Source organism: Lycorma delicatula, chromosome 2, assembly GCF_047948215.1.
Source record: "Lycorma delicatula isolate Av1 chromosome 2, ASM4794821v1, whole genome shotgun sequence".
Lineage (NCBI taxonomy): Eukaryota > Metazoa > Arthropoda > Insecta > Hemiptera > Fulgoridae > Lycorma > Lycorma delicatula.
The window spans coordinates 3,036,831-3,060,833 of record NC_134456.1 but is presented as its reverse complement, the minus strand read 5'-3'; the positions used below and the strand labels follow the sequence as shown (position 1 = coordinate 3,060,833).

Here is a 24,003-nt window from a genome sequence, read left to right as displayed (position 1 = left end):
GGTTCTTTTTTGTTTAATCAAGACCATTGTATTTGGCAGTCTTTGCCTAAAAATGCATAACAGGAATGCCAGAGTTTTGTTCTGGAAAAAAGAGAAATTAACATCGATGTTGTACTGTACTGAGTGAGGGACTGGACTAGTAGGCACCACTCTAGCCTATTGCAGTTCTGTTTGCATTGTTGGATCAGTCGGTAGCATTATAAGCGAGTAAGAGGTGTGTCAGTTGTGCAATACATTATCATTAAATTTTTAATTAAAGAAAATGTTAAACTTGCAGTAATTTACACCAGATTATGCACTCTGTTCAGTGGTAATGTGATTTGAAGGCACTAGTGTTATTGGTGATGTGATGCCTTTAAAGAAAGGTTGAATATGAAGCCTATGATCGAGTCTGTGCATGATTATCACGCCAGAGAATGTTCATCACGTTGAACAGCTGATTTTGGACAACAGATGTCAGTGTGGGGGAGATGGCAGAAAATGTGGAAATAAGTGTTGGCAGCAACATAACAATTATTCATGATTGTCTCTATAAAACTGCCACAGATGGATATCACCCTTTCTTAACTTCATGCAGAAGTGCAGAAGTTTACACGGGAAGAGGTATGTAACTGGCCTTCTGATATGTTATGAAACAGTATAGGGAAAGTTTATTGAAGCGTATTTTCATAATGGATGAAACATAGGTCCACCACTCTATACCTGAAAGTAAACGTGCATCAGTGAAATGGCAAAAGAAAGACAAGGTAGGACCTGTAAAACTGAAGACAGTGCTGTAAGTTAGTAAGGTTTTATGTACCATGTTCTGAGATTTTTTATGTTTAATGAAAGAACAGAATACCATGAATGCTCCCTATTACAGCAACCTCATACAGAACACACAAAGCCAGCCTACAGATCAAAACACCACTGTATTCCAATATGCAGCGCCATCTTCCTTCATGATAACACGTGACCCAACACTGCCATTTAAAGTGTGAGGCACTTGTCAAACACAGCTGGGAAACTCTCGAACATCAGGCCTACAATCCTGATCTCAGTCCTTGCAAGTATCATTTGTTCAACCCATTGAAGGACGCATTAGGTAGGCATATTGTATTGTAGACCGATGATGAGAGCCCACTGGGCTGGTCTAGTGGTTAACTTGTCCTTGAAAATCAGCTGATTTCAAAGTTGAGATTTCTAATTTCAAATCCTAGTGAAGGCAGTTACTTTTATACAGATTTGAACACCGATCATGGATACCGGTGTTCTTTGGTGGTTGCCTTTCAATTAACCACATATCTCAGCAATGGTCAGCCTGAGACTGTACAAGACTACATTTCATCCTCTGAAGTAATAGCTTACAGCGGTTACATAGGCTAAACAGAAAATAAGAGAGAGGCTGATTATGAGGTTGAAGAATTTGAATGCAATTGTCTCCGAGCAGCGCCAAAAGAATTGTACAAAACTGGTATTTAGAACCTTCTAAAATGCTGACTAAAATTTGTGTGGATGTTCATGTTGACTACCTTGAGAAGATTTAATACTAGTTTTGTCAATTTTTGTAAAAAACCTATTTCTGCAGACAAATTTTAATTTGTATTTGTAGTTTTCTACGAGATAATGTACCATCATGCTTCAATCACATGGTTGTCCTTTGTCTCAATGGTGTACTGCAGTGGGCTACATGAAATTGGTATTTCTTTAATGGAAATTGAAAGAAAAAATTAAATTTTTGTTAAAAATGGGATTCTGTTCTCTTTTTTGAATAATTCAACATGTAATTCTTTCTTCCTTGGCATCGTGAACTTGTTTTTTTTTATGTTATCTTTTACTTATAAATGTACAGTATTTCTTTTTTTTATTTTAAATTGATAAATTTTTATTCTTCATTTCGTATTAAATAAATAAATGTTTTCCTACTCAGATATACATCTTAAAATTCTATGTGTTCTCCTTTTGCATCTGTTGACCTTTCAGTAAAGCATTCCACAAAAAAACAAAATTGTGTAAATTTATTTCTCTCATTTTTATATCCGGAGTTAATAGCAAAGTTTACTTTTGAGATGCTGCTTTTTGTTACTTTCAAAGTTTTGTGTTGCCTGGTTTTTGTATGAGATATATATTTACTTTTATAGATTTTGATTACTAACTATTGGAATATACTTGTTGCATTTGTAAGTTTATTATTGTTATTATTATAGAGCCTTTACCAGTTCAAGAGCTGACTTCTGTGATAGATGACCATACTGGTGATGTTACTGTTACATGGGTACCTGACAATTCTAGTATTCAGGAAGTTTTTAAGGTAAGTAATCATATAGTAGTATATATATATAATCATAAGGTAAGTATATATATATATATATATATATATATATATATATTTATTTATTTAATATTTATAAATCACCAGATTTACACATATAAAGCAAGATTGATCTTACCTGCAATGTAATAAAGCCTTTTCAGATTCTTAAGATTCATCATCAGTTATTAAAAATACGAGTACTAAAATAATATTAGCACAGAGGTACTTCATCAACCGTGTCATGACTGATTAAAATTAATAGTCAGATCAGAACATCAAATAATATTAAACAAGCAACATTTATTTAACTCAAACAGGACCATATGTTTTTTAGATATAACATAAAAATTATAACAATAACGAAATTGAAACAAGCATATATAGAAAACCTACCGACAATAATATAACCATTCATAAAAGTCCTATTTTCACATAAGAGAAACAACTATGGTATGATACGTAGAGCTGTTATTTATTCACATAACAATGAGGCGTTATTAAATAATGAATTAGAGTATATAAAAAATATAGCTTTACAAAATTGCTACAATAAATCTTTTATTGTCAACATTTGCAGGGGATATTTAAAGAAGAAATGTAATAAAAAAAGCACTTCCCTTATTCCAGTGAATGGTTCTAAAAATTGACAGATAATATATTTTATACAGTTATATAAACAAAAACTCAAATAAAATAGTAAATGTTTAAAATAAAGAACAATATACAATTGTGTATAAACCGGTAAATAATATCGGAAAAATTCTTTAATTATAACACTAATTATATTTTTGTCCGATTTACTAAAGCGGCATATATAAAATTAAATGCACAGACTGCGATGCCATGTATATAGGTAAAACTGATAGCTCATTTATAGCAAGATTCTTGGAACATCTAACAGATTTAAAAATAAAAAGATAAATTTTTCAAATATGGCAGATACTTGATTTCAAATTGACAAAATTACAGATTTAGTAAATAATCTTAAAATATTAGAAATTTGCAACGTTAAAACACAAACTGGAGCTTTGGAGAAATATTATATTTATAAATATAAAAATTTCAATTTAATAAACCACCAGCTAAATTTTGAGCAGGATGATCTTTTTAAATCGGTATAATAGAATTTTAACATCTGACTAATAATTTTAATCAGTCGTGACACGGTTTCTGAAGTACTTCTGTGCTAATGTTAGTTACAGTATTTTCAATTACTGATGATGAATTCTTAAGGATTTGAAAAGGTCTTATTAGATTGAAGGCAAGATCAATCTTGCTTTATATGTATGTATATGGTGGTTTAAAAATATTAATTATAATTCAGCCACACGGGACAACATGTTTAAAAAATTATATATATATATATATATATACCAGTTTCCTATTTATTCTATATAAATATATACTATTTACTTTACAAGGCAATATATAATAATTTAAAATGATGAGATTCACGTTTTGATAGTAAGTTTGTTGCTTATAGCAGCAGCATTAGTCTTCTCTTAAAAACATAAAATCAATAAAAGAACTAGTAAATTCCTAAAACTGTACCGCATATCGCTCACAATATTTCATCTTTATCTTGCATAATAAGTTTGATGTATGGAAGTTTTTCAACAAGAACTTCTGAATTTTGATAGGTTGTGCCTATCAGATGGCAGCTCTGATTGCCGTGTTTCACGTTGTTTTACAAACTTTATGATCTCTTTTTCATTCTCATGGTTGTCCAACAGAGAAAAAATTTGTACTGCAGGGTGTAAATTTGTGAAAACTGAGTCTGTGAAAAGTGCAAAAATACTTAAGTATCTTCATTCATTTTATTCAGTGAATTAATTGCTGCTGAAGAAGTAAGAGTATCAATTTCATCCCGTTTGCAATCATTTGTCCCTTTATAACATCGTACTGACACAGAGTTGAAGCTGACAGACTGTAGGTAGCATAGTATATTTTTTAATGGAGGCTAAGAAACAAAATGGTTACTAATAATTTTTTGCAAGAAAGTTATTTTCAGCGACAGAACTGACAATTAAACACGTCACTGTTTAAACAAACCAATGGCTATAGAGTCAAAATTTTTTTATAAAATAATGCATGTTATAAAATAATTGTCCCTCAAGATCATGTGATTTGACACCGCTGGATTTTCTAGGAATGAAAAAAAAGGTACACAGTCCCCATACAGCAAATTGTAAAGTAAGATATGCAGCATTCCACAAACTGGATTTTTTTTGACAACTAAATAGTTGTTCAAACACAGATATACGTGCAGAAGATTAGATTCAGTGACTTATTAGTGAGACTGAGTCACAATTACATTCAGATGTCGCTGAAGGGTAGGGGGTAGGTATCTGTAAAAATGGCAATAGTCATCATATAATTATCGGTCATTAGTTGTAAAAAAATTTTCAAACTTATTAAATTATTTAGTAACTTACTGAAAACCTATAAAAGAATAGTTATATAGAAAATCATGGCAGATTAAGTTTGTATATGACCATGGTTGTACAGATTTAAAAAAAATTAAGGTTTTCACAAATTGTAAATATTTTAACAAAAATACTAACGGTGATAATAAAAACAGTGAGAAAGAATTAGGACGTCTCATTGCGTACTGTCCTGACTAAGTAAATTGTTTATATTTATGTATAGTCGTATTGTCCTCATACATATATGTGCTACACACATGCGCTCAAGAATTCTTTTTTTTATCTTTCTGGGTTATTATTGTCAGTGTTTCACAGTCTAAAAACATTTTAATTCACAAGAATTTCTAATCCCTAACTGTATGCGATAATTTCTGGTTTTTTTCTGCTTAACACCACTTGTTGCTTGTACAAGACTATACTCGGGATGTTCCTTGTTCAACAGTTTGCTAATTTCATTTGATATCTTTTTTTATTACGGTTAAATTAAGAAGGAAATTTCAAATATACAGTATGTAATGAATTATGCCAGTTTCATATTATGAGAATAATGTGCCTTCAACGTTTATATTAAAAATTACCATTTAATATTAAAATCTCATTTGTCTAGGATATTGCATTTTAGTATTTCTTTTGTTTTGATAAATGTAGTGAACGCTTATTAATTAATCCACTTTATTTGGTTAGGTTGTAATTAAATTTAATTTTTGTTATAGGTTAGCTATTCTGAAGTTGAGATTGTAAATGGTGATAGTAACACTGTCTACGCTTCTGAAAATAAACAAGTTTTAGAATCTCTTTTGCCTGGTCGAAATTACTCAATAACGGTGCAAGCTATTTCTAATCAGATGGAAAGTAATGAAACTGTTATTTATCAAGCGACAAGTTAGTATTACTGTTTATTATTTATTTTTAATATTATAATTGTTAGAAGATGATATACAGTCACAATACGTGCTTTATTTATTTTGTGTTATAAATATTAAAGAATTTGTTAAAATTGATTTAAATTAACTATAATGTTACAATATATTTTTAACATAAAGAGTATTATAAGAAGTCACTTGAATCTTGAAATAACCATCTTTAGATTAGATTATCCTCATCTAGAGGGGGTATAGATGGTGAAAAATAGAAAAAACGTGTTGTAAATAAGAGAGAAACTTAATCGTTATAACATATATTTAATTGCATGCATCTTTAATCCTTTTGTTGGTAAAAATTTCTGACATAATATTACTAAAGAAAAAGATCGGCTTTTGTAGGCAGTTTTTCTTTTTTATTAATATAAAAGGAATTTTATATTAAAATAAAAGGAAGTTTTAATTTATATACACAGTCATATAGTTTTATGTGGACGAGTTGTGTAATTTGATTGTATATGAAATATTGTATTAGTATTGGTTTTTTAAGTCCGTAGAAAAAAATACTTGATGATAAACAATCTGTATTTTTTATTTGAAGTTTAAGAAAATTAGATTTACAAATCAGAAAAAATAATATATATGAGTATATGCTTACTATAATTTTATTTAGCATGGCCTGTTGGTGTATATAATATAAAAATATATAAATTATAATTCCACTTACCAACCGAAGTAATTAATTATGTTCTAGCATTTTCGGAAGTTATTTTTCCATCTTCAGGAACATCTGATAAACTTGTATATAAGTATTCATTTCTCATATTAATTTGATGTAGATTAAAATAAAAATAAAATAAAATTTCCATAAATATAACAGTCGATCATCAAGTTATGTCATACATTTGTATGTCTAATCGATGAAAGCGTCTCAATTGTTATGTGTATGGTATAAAAGCAGTTTGGCCAAAATACGAATCTATAATTATTGTTTAAAATTTGTTTGAGTAAGATATTGTTTTCAAAATTTGTTTGTTCATTTATCAGCTTGTTGTTATTTAAGTAGATGTGGAATTTTTCTAAGATATTCATTTTATAAAAGTCATTTGAGTATTCAAGGATATTAATAAAATTATTTGAATAATAATCATGACCGTGTTCCATGATGTTTGGCAAAATTAGATCGTTCTTTTCTTTCTTTATTTATACAGTTGTGTTCTTTAATTCTAATCGAAAAAGATCAATTAGTCATAACGATTGATCTCGTGAAAATAATAATTATTTGACTTTATATTTTAACGTTACCTTTTATTACTTGACCTTATTCAACAGCTTTTAGACAATGTAAGATTAGTCATTATCTAATTAGACATTTTTTCTCCTGTCAAGTGTATTTTTTCAAAATTCAATGCTTTTTATTTGATTTTATGGGACTGTTATTTAAAAAATAAACAGAATAATGTGAACAATTTTAAAATTAAAATATAACAAAATTTTGTTCTAGTCTCATTGTATTGACCTGTATAATAATATTTTTTCCTTAAAATTTTATTTTAGAGAGTTATTGTACATTTTAGAATTTTCATCCTTGACTCTTTACACAAGAAAAAATACAAAACAATGTATTCTGTATGTTCTTAGAAGGCGTGAGATAAAGCACACTGAATTTCTGTTCATGATGATATTAAGTTTAATTTATTTACTGGGTAAATAAATAGATTTACCACATTTATTTAGTTCATGAAAGGCATGTTGTGGGGCTGGACCTATAGAGTAAAGTTAAATTCAGATCTGGTTATCACCTAGTTATAATGCACATTTTTCTTGATTATATTTTAAAAAATCAATTTTTTATTATGGCACATCTACAGATTTCAAGCTGCTTGTAAGAAGTCGCACAGAAATCAATATTTGTTTTAAAGGATAATCTTTTACAAAGTCAGTATGACGCATTTTATTCATGTAAATTTCAATGTATAGATATTTTGATTTTTTTTTACAGGACCTTCATCACCTATAATTGAGGATTTAAAGCCTATAGAATTTGGTTTGAATATATCATGGAAGTCAGACGTTAATTCAAGACAAGACAAATTTGAGGTTATTCATAATAGAAATGATACAGGTGTGGTATTTTTTTTTTTTTTTTTAAGTAATAAAAGTAGTTTGATAATAATTTTATATAATTCCCTGATTTCAGTAATATTTTCTATTTATTTATTTATTTTATAACTTTTGTATCTGTAGCGACATTTATTTTAAAAGTCACTACAAATTTTAAATCATTTAAAAAGTCATTTTAATGTTAGTCATTTTTTATTTTAAAAGTTATAAACTAGCTAGTTAATATTGATTTTTTTAATCTTTAATTATAATCATAAAGTGTTTGCTGTTAAAATAGTTGCTGACATTTATAATTTTTCCATTTATTCTCTTTCTTAATTATTTTTCAGTGCTTGTTAATCCTGTTATATTTCTCTTTTGTATCAAATGAAAGAAGTCTTCTCTTGAATGAGTAGTACCAGAAATGAAATGCTTCTTTCTGTATTTTAAACAACTAATTTCTTCTGTTTCACATTTGAAGTATCTAATTTTTCCATTAGCTCTATAAAGTCCATTTTACATCCACTAGCAGTTAGTTTTCTTTCACAAACAATAGTTCTTTTGTAGACTATTGAAGAGGAGGTTAGCATAAGTCTGTTATGTCTGTTAAGGCTAAAGAAATAACATTTCTTAGTATGAAAATATAAAGAAGGAAAATTTGCATTAATATTATAGACTTAACTGAAATATGTTTATTTATATTTGTTGGTTTATGAACTGTATCAAATGCACATATAACATTGTTTTGTTTTGTCGTAATTAAATTGTGTAGATAAATGGTTTGTAATTTCCCATTCTTGTAAACATCTTTGTATTTTTACTGTCTCCTGTAGCTGCTATCTTGACCATAAAATTTATAATGAACTGATACCTGAATGGTCAAAATATATTGTAAATATTTTTTTATTTATTGGAATTCAACCAAATTTTACTAAAATCTTCCCAATAATTGACTGTAATAAGTTTATTAAAAATCATAATTTAATTATAAGGAAAATTAAATAATAAGGAAAACAGCATTTTATTATTTATCAAGAAACCTCAATTATTTTTAATGAATTCAAGAATTATAAAGCAATGAGTGTTGCAAAACATTTTTTAGTTGTTTATCGTAATTAGTACTAAACCTTTAGTGTTTGAAATATAATTTAGACTTAAAATTGTAAAACATTTTACATAAGATGTGAAAATTGGAGGTATTAGCATGGTATTATGATAAATTTTGTTTTATAGTTTGTTACTTATAAAAGTACAACAGATGATGTAAGCTATTTAGTCTTTTGTTCTAAGAGGGAGGTGAAATTGGTTTCTATTTATATATGGTGCACCAAAATCATAGTTTAATGTTTAGGTACTCTGAAGAAAGTTTATAAAAACACTTTTTAAGTTTTCCAATTTAAAAAAAAAAGTTTTTCTAGTAGATGTTCTAATCAGTATAAGAGAAAAATACATGTAATTGTAGGTCCAGAGATGTTTTGCTTTCAAACTGTTAATGTTATTTAAATGCATTCATACCAAGCTCATTTTCAGTATGAATTCAGCATCTTTATGCCAGAAATGGTAATAAATATAATTTATATATAGTTTTACCATATTTTTTTGGGTCTAACCCACTGAAACTTACTAACTTTATCAAAACTGGTTCTCCACAACTCAAAGTATTGGATACTAGAATTATAAAAATTGTCTGCACTTAGAAGAATTTTTGTTCCTGAACATCATTATTTTCTTCTAGAATGTGTAGCAATTCTTTGGCAGAAGATTGTATATATTTGTGGGATTTTCTTTCCTGAAGTTGACAAATTCAGAATATGTCTGAAATGCTTCTGTTGTTGTGATAGAATTAGCTTCCAATTTCAGAAGTATATTATTAAATAACTGTGGAGTATCATATAAAAATTTAAAAAACAGTTCACTTTCTAGATATTCAAAAAATAAATCAAATAATAATTTTAGGCATTTGTCACAAGATAAGAATGATTTTAGACCATTAAAAATGGAAAGAATTCTTTCTATTGCAGGTAAAACTAAGGAACCTTGTGCTGCTATAATATACTTTTTTGTTATGTTTCCACAAATTCACAGAACTCTTTAAGTTTTGTTACTCTTACTGTATATATATATATATATATATATATATATATATATATATATATATATGTGTGTGTGAAAATATTTATACATTTTTATACTATAACTTCTATGTCCAGGGATAGAGAATCATATGCTGTTTGTACTGAATTGTATACAATGTGGGCTGAACAACCAATTCCTAAAATTGGTCTATCTAAGTCACTTTAAACCTTTCTGTACACATATCCATTCCCCTTTCTCTTCACACCACCAAAATTACTGTTAATGTTGTCAGAAGTATAATAAACCATCTTTTCTTCAAATATGTATTTTTTCATGCATTGCAAAAGATACAGAGTCAAAATTTGAGCAGTTTCACCTGACACTTCTTCGAAATTTAAAAGTTTAACTGAATTCCCTCCTCCAGATTGAAATATCTTACAACAATCTGAACAAGTTTTACTTCACTTCTGTTTGAGCTATCCATAGTTAGTTTTCCATAGTTAGTTATAATGAAAACATTATAATTAATGTTTTCCAAAGAACACAACACATTATCAAATATAAATGGCAAAATAATGTTAACAATAATTGCCTCGGTTTTGGTTCTAGCAGATGAAAATTTTGGGTCATATAACTTTTTAAACAATTTAGATGTGCAGTCTGATGATGTTTTGGAATTGAGTTCGTGTCTAGCAGTGTGGTATGAAAATGTAGCCTCTTTAGCAGGACACACCAGATTACTGTTATTGTTATTCCCATCTTAGGCTGTAAAAAAATGTCTTGTTTGCTGAAGCAGTAGCATTAATAGCACTCCTATGTTTAGCTTTTTTCATGTGGTCTTCAATATCACCATTTCCATTATGTGCAACAGAAAATTCTCCAGAAAATTCTGCAAAAAACACATTCATTGTTACTGTCATTACGCAATTTCAAAAATTTGTATTGCTGCTGCTGGTTAACATTTTTTTTTTGTCTTCAGTCATTTGACTGGTTTGATGCAGATCTCAAAGATTCCCTATCTAGTGCTAGTCGTTTCATTTCAGTATACATCCTACATCCCTAACAATTTGTTTTACATATTCCAAACGTGGCCTACCTACACAATCTTTTCCTTCTACCTGTCCTTCCAATATTAAAGTGACTATTCCAGGATCCCTTGGTATGCGGCCTATAAGTCTGTCTCTTCTTTTAATTATATTTTTCCAAATGCTTCTTTCTTCATCTGTTTGCCGCAATACCTCTTCATTTGTCACTTTATCCACCCATCTGATTTTTAACATTCTCCTATAGCACCGCATTTCAAAAGCTTCTAATCTTTTCTTCTCAGATACTCCGATTGTCCAAGTTTCACTTCCATATAAAGCAGCACTCGAAACATATTCTTACAAAAATCTTTTCCTGACATTTAAATTAATTTTTGATGTAAACAAATTATATTTCTTACTGAAGGCTCGTTTCGCTTGTGCTATTCCGGCATTTTATATCGCTCCTGCTTCGTCCATCTTTAGTAATTCTACTTCCCAAATAACAAAATTCTTCTACCTCCGTAATCTTTTCTCCTCCTATTTTCACATTCAGCGGTCCATCTTTGTTATTTCTACTACATTTCATTACTTTTGTTTTGTTCTTGTTTATTTTCATGCGATAGTTCTTGCGTAGGACTTCATCCATGCCGTTCATTGTTTCTTCTAAATCCTTTTTACTCTCGACTAGAATTACTATATCATCAGGAAATCGTAGCATCTTTATCTTTTCACCTTGTGCTGTTACTCCAAATCTAAATTGTTCTTTAACATCATTAACTGCTAGTTCCATGTAAAAATTAAAAAGTAACGGAGATAGGAAACATCCTTGTCGGACTCCCTTTCTTATTACGGCTTCTTTCTTATGTTCTTCAATTATTACTGTTGCTATTTGGTTCCTGTACATGTTAGCAATTGTTCTTCTATCTCTGTATTTGAACCCTAATTTTTTTAAAATGCTGAACATTTTATTCCAGACTACGTTATCGAATGCCTTTTCTAGGTCTATAAACGCAAAGTATGTTGGTTAACATTAAACACACATTTTCTTTTGTCGATTGCTAAACAATGAGACAAAAAATGAATAGAGATAAAATGATCAAAAATGTGTAGATGAGTTACTTCATACATGAAAACAATATAAACACATTGCCCCTGTTGTGTTGCCAAATAAGTAAAAAATTGTGGTGAGACCGGTAGCCATGCCTCCATCAAAATCGACATCAGCCCAGGCTTCACGGTCGGCTGAGAGATGCACGGCCGTAAGAGAATGTTTAAAAACGAGATGTCAAACATACAGGTCTAAAATTAAAAAAATCCTTGCCAGTCATAAAATTCTTAAACCTCTCAGACATTTTTGCAACCCTGAACAGCACTAAAAAACCAGGACTGTCCGGGCTATTCCTGAACGTATGATAAGCCTCTTTATGTATAATATAAAATCTAATATAATATAAAAATAATAAATAAATCTGGAATGCATTCTTCACATTACATTTTGTTTATAATCGCATGTTTGTGGATTTTTAAAAATAAGTATAAATGATAGATTTGCAAATGAAAAGGTATAGTATTTAGCGATCAGATTTGGAAAAATGCTAATTGCTGTGATTATTTGTCAAATTCAGAAAAATACATGGTAACATAGAAATAAATTTGGAAAGCATACATAGTATTGTAAATATGTAAACCAGCCTATACCTAAACCAGCCAGTACCTTGATAATCGGTAATTATAGGTCACTGGAGAAGTTTTAAATCTTTACCTATTAAAAAATCATTTACAAATTTTTTATTCCCTGAAAACATTTTTTTAAACATTTTTTATCAATGAACTGTCATTTTATTCACTAGATATAAAGTATTAAATAAAGTATGGTAGTATTAAATTTAATAGATTCTTTAAAACAGACCATGTCTAAACAAAAAAATAAATAAATTTTGTTTTCACAAAATTACTTATTTTATTAAAAAATTTATTTACAATGTATGTGGGTCAAACCAACTTTTAATTATTGATAAGTACTGTTAACCTGATTAACTTTAAAAGTTAACTCTTCTTATTAATTATGAATTTAGAAAAAAAATTATCTTTAATTTTTTTCTATTCTGTAGATATATAGCAATAATTATTACTTTAATGTTTTACTTTAATAGTTTTTACTTTAATGTTTTAATAATGTTTTTACTTAATAAAGTTTTTTTTATTGTCTTATATATATATTTATTTTAATGTAAGTATTATTTGATAAAGCTTTACAGCAATTCAAATTTATTTAAATTTAGTATTTGCTTATTCACCTTATTAAATGACTATTTAAATTATTTATTATGATTGTGACTAAACATGTAAGGATATTTTTCAATAAATAAATTATTGTATTCAGAATACAATAGGTCAGTTTGGTAAATTGCATCCCAGTTATTTAATCCTTTCACTTCCGGGTTGTTAAGATCCAGACTATCTCTGGCTGTACCAGATTTTTTTGTAAAAACATTTTCTCTAAATTTAGTAATTTTCAGTAGTAATATAATGAACCATAATCGTATAATTTTCACTTTGTCACTTTTAATCTCTCTTTTTTTAAAGTAGTAGTCTGTTTAAATTATTTTTTTACATTTGAATTAAATTAATTACAATTCGTATTATCGACTTTAGGATTGAATACTAATTTTTTTTCAGGTGTTACAGATGATGTTGAGGCTGTTACTACTATGACAACTGATGAGAGATTAACTTTGACTCACTTGTATCCTGGTGCCGGTTACCAAATAAAAGTTTTTGCAATCAGTCATGGTCTGCGTAGTGAACCTCATGATTATTTTCAAGCAGTGTGTAAGTAAATGTGTTTTATTGTGGCATGTGTGGAACATAATAATCTTATAAAAATAATTTGTAACGTACAATTACAGATAAATTCTTATTTTGTTTACTTCCCTAGCAATGCCCATGTAGCTGCTGCCATCAGCTTTAGCTGTAAGAAAAAAGGGGTGATCCATCAAAATTTTGAGTGAGGATTTTTTGGAGTGAAGATTTGCAAAAAAAATCCTCACATTTCATGATCACCCCCCTTCTAACTGAAAAAAACAAAAATTTATAAACGTCTTTGAAATGCCTACCGTTGGAACTTGAAATGTAGCTCAATTATTTCTGTATACAAGGCATTGATACCATTAAATTTTAACTTAATCTGTCAAAAAGGGTGGAGTATTTAATGCCATATTAATATTTAAATTTTTTATGGGGCCATTGTAGGAACTTTAAATTTGGTACAGTAGTTTTACTATAAAAGTTGTTAACAGTACTGAAATTTTAGTCATCAGACTTAGGGATGGGCATATAATCGGTATGAACAATTATACATTTTAGAATTTATTTAATGAAATGAGGACTATTAAAACTTGAGAAACCTAGAACTTATATAGGCAACTCCTATCCAACAAGGGATTATGGCTGTACGCAAAATAATTGATTTTTGATTTTATTAAATATTTCTAAAACAGAATAACCATTTAGCATCAGATTATGTCAAGATGAGATTCAAGTTTATTTTTTAAGTAGATCTCTTATGACTGTCTTTTTTTAATAATTTTGGCTGAGCCTCCACATCATCAATAATAAAAATAATTTACTAAGGATACTTACCTAAGGATAGTTGCACTCTTATATACTGATAAAAAAAATAGGAGATGGATTTTGTTGTATTGTGAAATGCCATGCCTGTTGGCATTTAAATCTAGAACCCCAAAAGTCAGAAGAAATGAAATGAAAGGAAGACGCCGTTACTCTGTCACAGAGATCAATTACACCTTATAAACAATCATTTTTCATAAAGGATTCATAATTTAATCGATCAAAATATCTAAATCTAAGTTTTTAGTGTTTATAATTCCTGCCGCTTTCACTTTTAATTTCTCCTAAGCCAAACATATACAGAATGAACAATCAGTTTTCATTGTATATTATTTTTAAGTCATGTTCCATATGTATTTAATTTATTACAGGTATCCATTATAATAATGAATGCAAAACATTACACAAACTTTTGAAGCATTTATTATATCAAAAATATTAAAAAATTCGTTAAAAATCATTGATTGCTGTAATTGTTAGCAGGATTTGTTCCTGCTTGTAAACCAAAAGACTAATTTTTATGATATTGTAAAATTAAATTGCTAGTTTTTATGGTAATTTCTAGATAAAATAGTAAACTTGCACACAATTTATATAGACAAGTGTTTTAATTAAATATCAAAATTTATTTGTTTTACTCTCTCCATTTATTATTTATTGTTATTTCTAATGTTTATGTTGTGCACTATGTTCAATTAGTGAACAATAAGCAATCCCCATGGTCCAATGAGATGAAGATGATATGTATCATATGGAAATGAGGTGTAGTCTTGTATGAACTCAGGCCAACCATTCCTGAGTTGTGTGGTTAATTGAAATCCAATCACCGAAGTACACCGGTACCCACTGTCTAGTGTTCAAATCTATATAAAAGCAACTTACCTTTACTAGTATTTGAACCTTCAGCTTCGAAAATCAGCTGTTAAAGAACTGATTTGCGATGACAAGTTTACCATTAGACCAACCTGGTGGGTTTAGAATATACCCAGAATTTAATATTTGAAATTATTTTTTGTTAATTTTTAAAGTAATTTGAAGATAATTACTTAAAGATGAGTGAATTCACGAAGTAGCATTGAGAATGGTCGTTGCAAATGGATTTAATATAACTTAATTTAAGGAACTAAGAGGTTTATTTGTGGCAGATTTTTACTATAGAGTATTAAATGAACTGGAGGTATTAAAGTTGGGAGGATTAAAAATATAAAGATTTGAATTGAAGAATTGGTTTTTACTTAATTATCTTTAATTTTAATTATTTTTACTATCTTTAATTTTAATTATTTCTACAGTCTTTCTGCTGAAATGTATAAAATATATTTTTTTTATTTCAGTTCCAAGACCTCCTACTAATTTGACTATTGAAAAAGTTACCAGTAATTCAGTTGTTGTTAGATGGAAAGAACCAGACAATTCTCTATTCTCAGAATATTCTATAAGGTGTGTACTTGCCAACCTTTCATATGTTAATATTTATAAGTATTTCTGATTATATGTAAATCAAAAAATAATTTGTCGGATTTTTTAGTTTTCTTTGTTGATAACGAAGAGTAAACAGATATTTATCCCTTCTGTTTGTCTTTTGGGACAAACAGATTATTTTATTGATTTGAACCGTTTGAACAGATGCTAGGTGACTGAAATCAATTGATTTCAAACGGTAATGGTTAATCAGTTTCATAAAAGAAATTGAATTGAAACCTATAAACATTACAACTTAGCTGGATGGATTTCCTATTCATGTTGTGTGTTTCTTTGTAATTATCAATTCTAAGAAGTATATTTCACTTATAAAAATAATAATACTTTTATTATATTTATATAAAATAAAAATAGCAATGTTTAAACCACATGTATTACAACTTTATTGATCGATTGAGGCTCATAGGCATCTATACCCTTGTTAGTGTAGTGAGCATGCCTTTAACTTGTTATGGTATTTAGATCACCTGACCAGGCTGTTATTAATCAGAACCCATCAAAAGAACAGTGCCCAGAGTTCATTTTCAATAAGCCATTTCTGTTAAAATGCAACTGATCTCAAAATGTCTTTCTCTTTTAATGTAATGATTAACATTTTTTTTTGTCACCTAAAAGATTAATTACTGCAAGATAAGGAAAGTTTCAACTGTAATTGAGTTAGAATAATAAAGTCTAATCAGAAAGACAATAGGAAAGCTGGTAAATGATTCTGTCATTGGTAAAAATAATCCTTGAAATAGTAGATAATGAAAGGAAGTTTTACAGCACTTCACTCACCCATTAATCATTACCTGCTTATTTTTGTTCTTCTGAGTTTTGTATTTATACTATTTTTTTTTTATTATATCAACGAAAACTAAGTAGTTCAACCGCTACTCTTAGATCATGATAATGGCAATCTGTAATACATACAAACATCTATAAATAATAAAAGTGTTATTTTTTATAGAATAACATATTTTGATGATTCCTATATAAATTTTAATACCCAGAAATTGCTTTTTACTAATTTGTGAGCTTTTTCATGATATCATCATTTTGTTATCGATTTATTTTTTCTTATAAAAATTGTTAATTACAAGGAGGAGTGATACTTTGAATGTTCTGTTTGAATTAGCAAAGGGGTATTAAAATGAGTGATTTAACCAATTACATTTTAGATCTTTAATGATAGTTGTGCCCAGTATCATAACTAAATTCAACAGAGTTTTAAAGGTGAGTTAATTATTTATTTTTTGTTAATAAATGTGTTTGTTGTTATTAAATACCAGCTTCCCGTTGCAGCTATATGGTATCTTGTGGTTCCCGTAGCTGTCAATCTTTTTATTTTTTGTTTTTGGTTAAGTAACAGGAGGCAGATGCAGCCAGTTAGACATACAACAGTAATGGTGGCAGTGGCCATCTTGAGTCAGTGGCCATTGAGAGGGGGGCATCCCTTAAAAAATCTTAAAAAAAAAACCTGAAAATGGTTTTTAAATATTTATCTGAAGAGTATTTGCTAGCCCTTTGCTGTAATGGGGATCGGGAAAAAGTACAATCACTGTTAAAAATTTTTTTTATCTTGATTCCCTTTCAAGGTCGAATATCAAAAATTTAGAAATTGGTTTATTCACATGAAAATTACACTCACAAAAAATCAGGTTGATTTCTTCATTTGTTACCAAGAAATTAAAACAGGGTTTCAAAAAAAATCCAAAAATCTGTTCAGAATTTCAAAAAAATCTAGAAATTGGTTTTAGATATTCATAATCATTCAGTTCAAACCCAGCTCACACAGTGATACTCGCAGTTCACAATTCATTAAAATTTGTGCTTCAACTGGCAAATCTCTGCTACTGCATAAATAAATAAAATATACTTTTTTTTTAGATTAATTATATCCAGAAACCTTTCTCAGTTACGCCAAGAAACACGGGTAAAAATTTAGTAGCAATAGATCGGGTAGTATTTTTATTTATCCCGATCAAAAAAATCTTCTTCCTCTTTAAATAATAGTATAGATTATTAAAACACAATACCTGTTAATTTACAATTATTATACAGTAATTTTTAGATTATTTTTTTCTGTTTGAATAGGTATAAAACAGAGGAGGATGATACATGGGTTAAACTGCCTCCTGTAAGAGGCCATACTGAATCTGAAGTAACAGATATGACACCTGGTGAAAGATATACTATACAAGTTAATACTGTTAGTTTTGGTGTTGAAAGCAACCATCCTCAACAAGTCAATCATACAATCCGTAAGTTATAAATTTTTTCAACTTTTTATTAAGATTTACCTTAATATTTTTAAAATTAGTTGCAGGTTTTAACCGCTACTTTATTTTTAGCACAGTGTGCTGTAATGTGATATAAAAACTTGTAAAGAATAAAAGCTACAATTAATCTACTATTTGTAATATATATATATATATATTTGTTCAAGTAACTTTTTCAATGGTATTAATATGAAATCACTGGAATTAGATGGTAACTGACGATTTTGAAATAATTTTATCATTACTACTAAAATTAATATGTATTAAAAATATTTAGTTTTTAACATATGGGTTTTAATATCTAAAAAGGATTGGTCATAAACAGAATTATAACTTAAATCTGAGATGTAGACATTTCCATGAAACTAGTAAGATTCGTATTCAGTAATCCCTCATGTAGTGTTCTCTGCAAATATTGTGAAATAGAAAATTGCAAATACTGAAATGTTTTAAGTTAGTGGAAAATGGGTGATGAGGTCTTTAAATTATAGAACAGTACTTATAGATTTTAGTTGTAATAAAAATCAATTTGGACTTACAGTTTATTTCACATTATGTTTTTTCTTTTTACTCTATAGTCACATTTGTGAAAATACAAGACTTTTCAGTTGATTATTTTCATTACTTTAAAATATTACAATTCTTAGCAAATTATTAGAGGTGTGGAATAAAGTAGCTTTTAGTATCATTATTACTATTATTAGCAGTGGCAGCTCGTAGCTAAAATTAGTGGGGGTGCTACTCTAGAAACTTTTTTCTGTGACTTTTCAGGGCCGTGGTTAAAGTTTTCTGTAAAATAAAAGAACTGAAAAAAATTAATCAAATAGAATAACTGGAAGCAGATGCTAATCTAATTCTACACTTTATCACATTCAAGAATACGGTATATGGTTTTTAAGCACACTTTGATTAAAAACCGTATTTCGAATAAAATAAAATGCCAATACAGATAATTTTTTTAGTATTATTAGTTAATGTCCACTTAAAAACACTAGTCCAATGGTGCTTAATTTAAATTTCTATGTACACAGAAACAAATACATAATTAGTAGTTACTAATTACCTTCTCTTTCACTCTTCCAGCATGATTTGGGCAGATTTAGCAATTAAAGAGGCCCTTGCTTTCCGTCATCTTCTGATCCCTACTGAAAAAACAACTAACCCAGTTTCATATTTCTTCCACCGACCGACTAAACTATAAAAGGGAACAAGGAACGTTCCATACACACGCAGAGTAAAAAAAAAAAACTAACTACTTTCCACCAGATGCGAGAGTCTGCACTGCAAGAGTGACAGTGCTCTTTCTCCCTCTCAGCCTCGTATGCAGCTTCCTATGTGTGCATGCCCACAACAGCCTAACACCATGTTGCTGAAACTGTGAAGCGCACAGTTCCATAAGAAGATTTTTGTATCTTTTTCATAAACTGGGGGATGGCTAACTGACATTAAGTTTAAGCATTATTTATTGTACAAGTATAAAGAAAGAATTAAAGAAAAAATGATTCATTATATTAAATGTTATAGACGACATCAAGTGAAAATACGGAGTGCTGCAGTTCCGCAGTGCTCTTATATGCGAGCTGCCACTGATTATTAGTTCTTTATAAATGTTTCTATATTAATTCTTGCTAGAAGTTTGTACCAGTGCATTAAAAATGAGATAATTTTTTTTTTTTTTATTTGGTTTGTGCATGCTGCTTTAAATCAATTAGTCCCAAGCACAAGGTCTGGGATTTTTTCACTTTTCCAGTTTCATCTTCCTTGTTTTATGTTCAACACACCTGAAGTGATAATATAATAGTTTTTATATATTGTTTATTATTTTTCTTTATCACCACTTTCCAATAATTATACTTTATACAATGATTTACTAATTTTAAACCACAAAGAATGGAATATTGAGATAAGAATTTCATGAAAGTATTTTCACAGGATCCTGCATCCTCAGTCATGATTGAAATAATTCTGTTATTGCCTAATAAGAATGTTAAAATAAAAATAATAAAGAAATTTCACATATTTGTATTCTAGTGCTACTATCTGTTGCAGTTTTTTATAAGACAGTCACTCTCAAACACTGTATGATGGTTTATCAAATTGAAATTTTGTATGCATTTAAAATGTAACTTTTTTGTAATATATTTAATTTTATGTCATCTTATAATATTTTTAAATTTGTGTTAATATCAGAAGTAGAATGTTTGTTGTTTATTAAATGGTATGCCGTGTTAGATAAACCTAATTTATTTCTGAAATTTTTATAATGTTCAAGAAATTTAGTTTTAAAGTCTCTATTTGATCTTCCTATAGAAATACCATCAAAATCATTACATTTAATTTTGTAAATTCTACACAGATTGTTTATTTTATTATTATTTTTGTTTTTTAAATATTTTATTATGTTAGGTTTGTGTGCTACTTTAAATATTTCAGTATTGTAAGTTTTAGAAATGTTTTCAATGATATTTATTATTGTATAAATACTTTATGTATATTTTTTCACTCTTTTGAGTCTTATTATGTACTGGATGTAAGGTAAACTAATACAAACTTTTTGAAGGTTTCTATCTACACATATATTATTGTCTGAAAGAGAAGAAATAAAAACATTAACTTTTAAACTTTTGATCACCTAATGTGTTAATTATCTTGAATAAAAGAAAAAGTAAATTTCAAACAAAATAATATTATCTAGATTACATCATCACATTAAAAAAATATATAAATAGTTCAAGAAAACTTGTGCTGTAAGAGCAATATTGTGGTTGATATTCTCTTAGCGTTCAATGTCCTCATTAAATTATTAAAAAAAAAAACAATTTTCAGTTGTTTATATTGTTCATAGTATTTTTTTTTGTTTTATCTAATTTATTTTTAATGTATTCTGTATGTATTTTTTATTTTTGTGTTGCTCAAATAAAGAATTTATACTAAACTTAGAGATTTTCAAATTATACTTTTCTTCTTATTTATAGATAATAATGTAATTTATAGTACATAATGGTATGTACTTCTAGATCACTCATTTGATATGTAAATTATTTTAAAGTGTTAGTAAATGCATTTGCATGATATGATAATGAATTTAAGTTATGAATGAACGTATAAGTGGGTTAAGTGATGTTTAAAACTAAAAAATAATTTTAATTAACAACTATTCATACTAGACTCTGCGACTAATTAATCTATTCCACAGTTATGGAAAATACATTAAAAAATCTGTGTTTTAACATATCCCAGGTGTGCAGTTTTTTAATAATTTTCAGAGTTAGTAAGAATAAATTAAGAAAAAAATTAATAAAATAAAAAAGTGAATTCAAAAGTGTCATTTGTGTCAAAAAAAATAAGAAATGACCACAAAAAGTGTGATCTTATCAAACTTAAAAAGTAAATCTTATCTTTTTATAATTTTTTTAATTTTATGTTTTTACTGTTCACAAGTATTTTGTTATAAGAAACTTCAAAAACATCAATTTATTATCTAGCGGATTAAATTAATTTTCACTGCTAGTATGTGAAGTTTCAAAAGATTGAAAATAATAAATAGTTATATTTTCTTATTTGGTTACTTAACTTTGCATAATGTTAATCATTGGTCCTCTCCATTCTACTTGATTAATGAAGACAAAATTTGTTTTCATTTTAAATTAGTAATTAACTTAATTGTTTTTTCTAGTAAGATGTTAAAATATGCTGATTTTATTCATTTGTTGCACAAAACACATTCACAATCAGCATGTAAACTTTATATTTGCTTATCGATATATTAAATTTGTTAATAATTTTGTTTATTTAAAATCTTTCTACATTCTTTTTAATTATAATAACAGAGTGTAATAAATTATTATGTTTAAATTTCAGGTCCAAACCCAGTGTCCAGTATAGCACCATTAGTGGACTCTACAAATGTTACGTTAGAATTCCCCCGTCCAGAAGGCCGTATTGAATGGTACATAATATCATGGGCAGTTGTTGAAGGTGATGAAGAGATCGTGAAAACTAAGAACATGACAGGGGGAGGCAGTGATGATGGAAAACCTGTTCGAGCTTTGATAGAAGATCTTATGCCTGGAGTTAAATATAGATTTGAAATTCACACAGTATCATACGGGCTGGAAAGTGACATCACACCGTTAACTACTAGGACCAGTGAGTCCTCTTAATTCTATAAAATTTTCTTTTAATAAATTTACATTGTCTTTTCTTTATTGTTTGCTGTTCTTTTAACTTCATTTTTTATTATTACTGTATTTTATTAATTGTAATATTTATAACATGTTGTTTCTGTAAGGTGCTTTATTCTTTTTGGGACTCGATTTTCATATTGCTTTAGAGAATATATTTTATTACTATTTTTATCTTCTTTTTTGTATTTTTATCCACTTTTATTGTCTTTATTTTTTTTTGTAGATTTTTATTTTATTATGTTTTGTTAGCCAAATTAATGTAGTTAAATATTAAATACCAGTAAATAAGTTTTATTTATCTGCTTTGCTTTTGTCTTCCTCTCTCATTCTCTTTCTCCCTCCCTTTCTCTCTCGCTGTATCTGGGTGTGTGTACAGTGTGTGCACGTACATGTGTACACTTTTATACATGAATGTGTATTTCATACACATTTTCTTTGTTTACTTATTACGATTATTTTGTGTTCTCTGTGCGTGATGTTATATCATCATAGATAAGATTTTTTTTGTATTATTGTATTTTATAATTTTTGATTTGTAACCCTTCTTAAACATTTAATGAAAAAATTTAGGATTTTTCTCAGAAAATAGGTCAACATTATTAAAATTTAGTTTTCTATTAACCACTTTTGCATATCACAAGGCTCCAATCAATCTTTAAACACTGTAAGCTTGACACTGATGCTACAGTTGCAATTACTGTAATATCAGTACAGCCAGTTTATGCAAATAACATGATAAAAATCAGTGGAAGTTACTGAAATGAGTTTTCTTCTTGATATTATGCCACATCTGCTAATAAATGATGTAATTCTGCACATTTCCAAGATCATCATATAAATGTTCCTATAAATTCAGATTTCCGAGCCCTATATTCCATTTCAGAGATGCTTGTTACTATACATCAAAATAAACTCAATATTACACACCTACATTGCACAGTTTAAACACTTGCCACAGTTAAAAAGTCTATCATTTTTTTAAAAAGAGTGTTTTTTGGTTAATTCATAATCAGGTTTGTATAAAATGACTTACAGCTTTTATTTAATGTTGTACTTTTACTATTTTTATCTGGAATATTTCTTCAATTTTCTGTTATAATTTTTATGTTAGTCTCTAGTGTTTAACCCATTCTTTTCATTTATCTGTCATGTTATATTTCTCTAATCATTAATAATTCCTTTTTATTGCTTTCAGTGCCGTTAATATTATCAGAAGTGCTTGTTGTAAACAATCAGCAGGCAACTGATTCTGTTACATTGCGATACACACCAACACCACAGACATCATCGCATTTTGACTTGTATAGATTTTCATTGTCAGATCCTAGCACACCTATTAAAGAAAAACTGGCTAATGATACCGAATGGAAAGTAACATTCAATGGTTTAACTCCTGGTCGATTGTACAACATTACTGTTTGGACTGTATCTGATGGTGTTCTTAGCCAGCCTCTCCAACGCCAGGACCGTCTTTGTAAGTTAATTTTTTTTTTATCAATTCATAATAAAGTTGTGTTTTTAAAAATAATAATTTAATTTAGGTAGTAGGGAAGTGTTTTACTTATCCCTTGTGTGTTTAGAGTAGTTTTAAATATGATCTATAATAATATTATAACAATTATATATATATATGTAATAAAATTATAATGGTAAATGAATT

The 24,003-nt window shown here is 28.2% G+C and overlaps 1 protein-coding gene across 5 annotated transcripts in view; it reads left to right on the top strand.

The window, feature by feature from the left end:
- Ptp10D (Protein tyrosine phosphatase 10D) overlaps positions 1-24,003 on the top strand; it is a 212,031-nt gene that overhangs the window by 128,917 nt on the left and 59,111 nt on the right. For 4 of the 5 annotated variants that reach the window (XM_075358144.1, XM_075358140.1, XM_075358143.1 and 1 more), the window contains exons 8-15: positions 2,187-2,290; positions 5,433-5,601; positions 7,582-7,704; positions 13,463-13,615; positions 15,748-15,853; positions 17,972-18,138; positions 22,018-22,305; positions 23,539-23,817. In XM_075358144.1, coding sequence (XP_075214259.1) covers positions 2,187-2,290; positions 5,433-5,601; positions 7,582-7,704; positions 13,463-13,615; positions 15,748-15,853; positions 17,972-18,138; positions 22,018-22,305; positions 23,539-23,817 — 1,389 coding nt within the window. The remainder of the gene's footprint in view (positions 1-2,186; positions 2,291-5,432; positions 5,602-7,581; positions 7,705-13,462; positions 13,616-15,747; positions 15,854-17,971; positions 18,139-22,017; positions 22,306-23,538; positions 23,818-24,003) is intronic. The other variant, XM_075358141.1, reaches the window with a different exon arrangement.